The sequence below is a fragment of the Rhincodon typus genome, chromosome 36 (assembly GCF_021869965.1).
Source record: "Rhincodon typus isolate 14 chromosome 36, sRhiTyp1.1, whole genome shotgun sequence".
In the NCBI taxonomy this organism is placed as follows: Eukaryota; Metazoa; Chordata; class Chondrichthyes; order Orectolobiformes; family Rhincodontidae; genus Rhincodon; species Rhincodon typus.
The window spans coordinates 15,630,005-15,636,256 of record NC_063367.1 but is presented as its reverse complement, the minus strand read 5'-3'; the positions used below and the strand labels follow the sequence as shown (position 1 = coordinate 15,636,256).

Sequence of the window (6,252 nt, the reverse complement as noted above, 5' to 3'; positions counted from 1 at the left end):
CAGTGGCTCAGTGGTTAGCACTGCTGTCTCAGCGCTAGGGACCTGGGTTCGATTCCAGCCTCGGGCGACTGTCCATGTAGAGTTTGCGCATTCTCCCCGTGTCTACGTGGGTTTCTTCCGGGTCCTCCCAAAGTTCAAAGATGTGCAGGCTACTTGGATTGGCCATGGGAAATTGCCAATAGTATCCAGGGATGTGCAAACTAGGTGTGTTTGCCATGGGAAATGCAGGGTTATGGGAAAGGGTAGGGTGGTGAGTCTGGGTGGGATGCTGTTATGAAGGTCGGTGTGGACTCAATGGGCTGAATTGTCTGCCTCCACGCTGTAGGGATTCTGTGAGATGCGAGGTCTGCTACAGGTATTATATCTCAGAATTTTTGCCTATCTCTTTCCATTGAGCCACTTGAAGTATTCAAGGCTGTGGGCCAAGTGCTGGAGTGTGGGCCTATGTAGATATAGTGTAGCTTTGGCAGCACTGTACATACTCAATGAACTGAAGGTCCTCTTTTGTAGTGTATCACTCTATGGTTCCTAAATTATGAGAAAATAGTTGCTGCAAGGATTTTTGCATAAGCATTCTTTTTTACTTTTTAAATCCGGAGAAAATACCTAGCTGTGGAGAACAAACTGTACAGAATAATTAGCAGCCAGTATGTACTTTGGAGAAGATAGAGGTGACGTAGTTGGGGGATGGGGCAATGTAGCACTTTATAAAAACTCCTAGGCTATTTAGGGCCAATGGAAAATGAGTTTTTAATAAAGGGAGAAACGTTTTGGATGGTCTTCATCTGCAATAGCTGGTGGTGGGGCAAGGTACATTTCTCGTAATGTTTGAGCCAAATGGCATCCCGATGTGCATTCAGTTCTGGTCTCCCTGCTACGGGAAAGATGTTGTGAAACTTGAAAGGGTGCAGAAAAGATTTACAAGGATGTTGCCAGGGTTGGAGGGTTTGAGCCATAGGGAGAGGCTGAATAGACTGGGGCTATTTTCCCTGGAGTGTCGGAGGATGAGGAGTGACCTTAGAGGTTTATAAAATCACGAGGAGCATGGATAGGGCGAATAGCCAAGGTCTTTTTTTTTCCCAGGATAAGGGAGTCTAAAACTATACAGCATAGGTTTAAGGTCAGATGGAAAAGATTTAAAAAGGACCCAAAAGGGGCAACTTTTTCACACAGAGGGTGGTGTGTGTATGGAATGAGCTGCCAGAGGAAGTGGTGGAGGCTGGTACAATGACATATAAAAGGCACCTGGAAGGGTATATGAATAGGAAGCGTTTAGAGGGATATGGGCCAAATGCCGGCAAATGGGACCAGATTAATTTAAGATATCTGGTCAGGATGGGGGAGTTGGACCGAAGGGTCTGTTTCTGTGCTGTATTGCTCCATGACTCATTCCGAATGTATAGGGACCGTGGAATGGATTAACGGTGAGTCGGTAACACCGTACTGTGTAGTTTTGGTTCCATCTAGTGGTCAGATTGAGAGTTGCATTTTCTCCGATTGTAACAGGAGAATAAAGATAACTGTGTCACTGTTTGCAGAATAAATAGAATATTGGTTAAAAGGAGTAAAAACTGTGCTGCCTTTTCCTAAAGGCTCGCTGCAGCTGAAGCAGACTGTCTTCAATCTTCGGCAGCATATGTGGAGAGAAAGCAGAGGTAACGTCTATGGTCCAGTTCTGAGGAAGGGTCACCGGACCCGAAACGTTAACACTGATTTTTTTTTTTCTTCACAGATACTGCCAGACCTGCTGAGCTTTTCCAGCAACTTCTGTTTTTGTACCTTTTCACCTGTACTTGCTGACCAGGACTAAGTGTATACGTCCTGCCCTGATTTGCCTTTCTGAAATGCAGCACCGCTGTGTAAAATTGGTGATTTTAAAGGGAGCGTTCATTTCAGTCAGTCAGGTCTTTAACTAGTTTTGAACAGCATGTGGTTAAGATATGATTACTTTGAGGAATGTGACTCTGGGTATGACTACTAAATATCAGGAAAGGTCAGTGCTGAATGGAGATTGGTGAGCAAGTGTTGGTATAGATAAAATTACAGACAAAGTGGGTTCAACTGGGCGTATATTCAGTCGAGTTTAGAAGCAGGAGAGGGTATGTAACAGGGCTGGACAGTCTAGATGCAGGGGGCAATGTTTACCCTGGTTGAGAAGTCTAGAACCAAGAGTCACAGTCACAGGGTACGGAATAGACTATTTAGGACTGAGATGAGGAAACATTTCTTTACACGGAGGGTAACGAACCCGAGGAATTCCCTACCAGGGAAGGCTGCAGAAGTCGAATTACTGAATACCTTCAAAAAGAGAATTGTATGTTTTTATATATTGAAGACATCGAAGAATATGGAGAGAAAGTAGGAATATGGCACTGAGATAAAGGATCACCCATGATCCTCATGAATTATTGGATCTAGCACTTGGAGCTAAAGAGATCAAAGAGGGGCCGGCACGGTGGCTCAGTGGTTAGTACAGTTCATCATGGTGCCAGGGACCCAAGTTCGATTCCAGCCTCTGGCGCCTACCTGCGTAGTGTTTGCACATTCTCCCTGTGTCTGTGTGGGTTTCCTCTGGGTGCTCCGGTATCCTCCCACAGTCCAAAGATGTGCAGGTTAGGTGGATTAGCCATGGGAAATGTGGGGTTACAGGGATAGGTTGGTGGGGTGGGTCAGTGTGGAACTCAATGGGCCGAATGGCCTGCTTCCACACAGTAGGGACTCTATGGTATGGGTGAAGCAGGAAATGTTGGATGATCAGCCATGATCGTAATGAATGAAGGAATAGGCTCGAAGGGTCGAATGGCCTACTCCTGCTCTTGGTTTGTGTTCCTGACAGCTGTAATGATATAACTCTGTGCATCATCTTTTGCAGATGACCATGATGTTCTGTCCTTTCTCACGTTCAGCTTGACTGAGCCTGGAACAATGGTGAGAATCGAGGGGCCCAGCCTTTGTTTGACCTATGTTACACTGAAAAGTTCGACCCCAACAATCTCTGGTTTATCAGAGACGGGGGAATCGATCACAATCTTCTGAGAAGACGTGGCAAACCACATTCTGTGCCGTGTAGCTCAGACGGCATGTAATCTTTCAGGAGTTTTGTGCAGAACACCCTTTCAGTTAGTTCATGCCACAGTGGCTTATGAATTCCATTCAATGATAATTTATTAGAACCAAAGATAGCTATCAGTGCAGAATTGTAAGTTTTCAGTTTGTAATTTATACAATGACTTGCATTGATCTTGTACAGCACAAACCAAGAAAAAAAAATCCACAGACTTCTTAGAGATGAGGAAAGAGCCAAAGTAGGTGAGTTAGAAAGGTGATCAGAGTTATGATTGAATAGGTGGCTATCAAGAAATTCATAGTGCAGAAACAGACCCTTCAGTCCAACTTGTTCATCCGACCAGATATCCTAAATTACTCAGCCCCGTTTGCCAGCAGATGGCCCATATCCTTCTAAACCCTTCTCATTCATGTACCCATCCATATGCCTTTTAAATACTATAATTGTACCAGCCTCAACCACTTCCTCTGGCAGCTCGTTCCAAACACTGCATGAAAAAGTTGCCCCTTGGGCCCCTTTTGAATCTTTCCCCACTCACCTTAAACCTGTGCCCTCTAGTTTTAGACTCCCCCACCCTGGGGAAAAGACCTTGACTATTGATCCTATCCATACCCCTCATGATTTTATAAACCTCTCTGAGGTCACCCCTCATCCTCTGAGGTCACCCCTCATCCTCTGATGCTCAACTCCACCTTTCTGCCCTTTTCCGCATCTCTTTGATTCCCTTACTGATTAAAAATCTATCTCAGTCTTGGATATACATAACAACTCAGCTGTGGCATCTCTCTGCGGTAAAGAATTCTAAAGATTGACTAATATTTGAAAGAAAAGAAATCCTGTTTTAATTGGGTAACCCCTTACTCTTAGACCACGCCATCTGGGCCTGGATGTCCCAAAGTGGGTAACAGCCTCTCAGCATAAAGAAAAGTTGAAATGGAATCAATCAATACACTCTACAGAATGACTTTAGTGATCCAAATAACTGGTACATGGAATTTTATTCAAGGGTTATTTGTTTCAGTGTAAATTCCCCAATTGCCATTGAGGGATTGGAAATGTTTTGGCCAGTAACATAATCTCAATTCTACCATTCCTTTTGTGTAAAGTGTACGACTTTCTGTTTGTATTCATCACTCGGACACTGGTGAGCACACGGTTATTTTGGGGATTGGTTTGGGATTTTCTCTGGCTTACCCATTGCCAATGTTGTGCCACGCAGGATCCTTCAAGCCAGGTACCCAGTAAAGAGCAGGAGGAGTATCAAAAGGAGTATGAGCGCTTCGAGAAAGACTTGGAGAAACGTAAAGATGAATTTCAGAAAGAACACCCAGAGCTGCAGACACCAGGTAGTGTTGGAAAGGTTGGCACATTTCTTTGACTGTCTTCGTTCAGTGTTCAAAATTCCCTTCATAGAATCCGTACAGTGTGGAAACAGGCCCTTTGGCCCAACAAGTCCATACTGACCCTGAGAGCATCCCACCCCGACCCATCCCCCTATAACCCACCTAATCCACATATCCCCGAACACCATGGGCAATTTAGCATGGCCAATCCACCTAACCTGCACATCTTTGGATTGTGGGAAGAAACCGGAGCACCTGGAGGAAACCCACGCAGACGCGGGGGGAATGTGTAAACTCCACACAGACAGTCGACTGAGGGTGGAATCGAACCCAGGTATCTGGCGCTGTGAGGCAGCAGTGCTAACCACTGAGCCACCGTTCCTTCTAAGGAAGGAACCCAAAATGTTGGCTTTGCTTTCTCTTCACAAATGCTGCCAGACCTGCTGAGCTTCTCCAGTAATTTCTGTTTTTATTCAAGGTTCTGTCTCTGTTCCAGATTCACTCCTGGGGGTAGAGTTATTATCGCTATCTGTGTGGCCAATTCTCATTGTTCTTTCAAACATCTCATTCAAATTGCCTTCTGTCCTCCCAATCTGCTATTAATAATAGAATCCCTACAGCTTGGAAGCAGGCCATTCAGCCCATCAAATCCACACCGACCCTCCAAAGACTCCCTGTGTCCCTGTAACCCTGTGTTTCCCATGGCTAATCCACCTGGCCTGCGTATCCCTGGACAATAGGACAATTTAGTATGGCCAACCCACCCAACCTGCACATCTTTTGGACTGTGGGAGGAAACCTACACAGACGCAGGGGGAATGTGCAAACTCCGCACAGTCGCCCGAGGGTGGAATTGAACCCGGGTCCCTGGTACTGTGAGGCAGCAGTGTTAACCACTGAGCCATTGTGCTGCCCTCTGCCTAATAAGTCGTAGAATCATTGTCATAGGGGTCTGCTGCACAGAAGAAGGCCCTTTGGCCCATCGGCCCATCGACCCGTCGTGCCTGTGCTAGCCCAGAACAAGCATTATTCTAACTATTCTAATCCCATTTTCTAGCACTTGGCTTGTATGCCCTGGCATTGCAATTAACTCTTCCCTCTGAGACTACTATATTCTTTACATAGGTAGCAGTCCACTGTTGGATCATACGTTTGTTTTTTTTTTAATCTTAGTGAGTGGTGGGTGTTGCAGGCTGGGGGAAACTGATCTGAATTGCCCTTTAGAAGGTGGTGGAGAGCTGTTCTCTTAAACCTGCCCCATTCCTTTGGGGAAAAGGTGCACCCACAGTACCCTAGGAAGGGAGTTCCAGGACGTTGGCCCAGATAATGTCAAGTCGGAACCATTTATAGTGTTGTCATGACGAATGTACGTTGTGTGTGGAAACTGCTTATGCCAGGCCCTTGAAGAGGAGAATAAATGGCTGGTCTGGTTTAGTGCTGTCAACCCTAAAGACCAGTTTACCTCCGAGGGAGTGCAGATCCACCAGATCACTTCTGTCAAAGTCAAGCGATGATTAGGTTTCTTAAATGAGCCTGGAGCTGCTCTGTGTTTTCTGTTACTTTGGAGAAGAAATATTTTTGACCTACATCTTACTGAAGGACCTGCTCTGAATTCTGGTGCTCGACAATCTATCCATGTATCTATTGAAAAATCCATCAATCGAACCTCCACATTGCTGGCCTCACTTATTTCCTTAAACACAAGTTACTTTGTCTTCAGTTATTGGAAACAGTTTAAAACTGTTGGAGTCAGTGGTTGGTAACTGGTTAAAGGAGCAGAGAAAGTGGGCTGAATCTATTCTAGAGATAGTAGGAACTGCAGATGCTGGAGAATCTGAGAAT

General features: G+C 45.4%; 1 protein-coding gene across 1 annotated transcript in view; it reads left to right on the top strand.

Moving 5' to 3' along the window:
* LOC109915831 (centrosomal protein of 290 kDa-like) overlaps positions 1–6,252 on the top strand; it is an 88,430-nt gene that overhangs the window by 14,927 nt on the left and 67,251 nt on the right. Inside the window, exons 6-7 of the mRNA XM_048617043.1 lie at positions 2,873–2,928; positions 4,287–4,413. Of these exons, the coding sequence (XP_048473000.1) occupies positions 2,873–2,928; positions 4,287–4,413 (183 nt within the window). The remainder of the gene's footprint in view (positions 1–2,872; positions 2,929–4,286; positions 4,414–6,252) is intronic.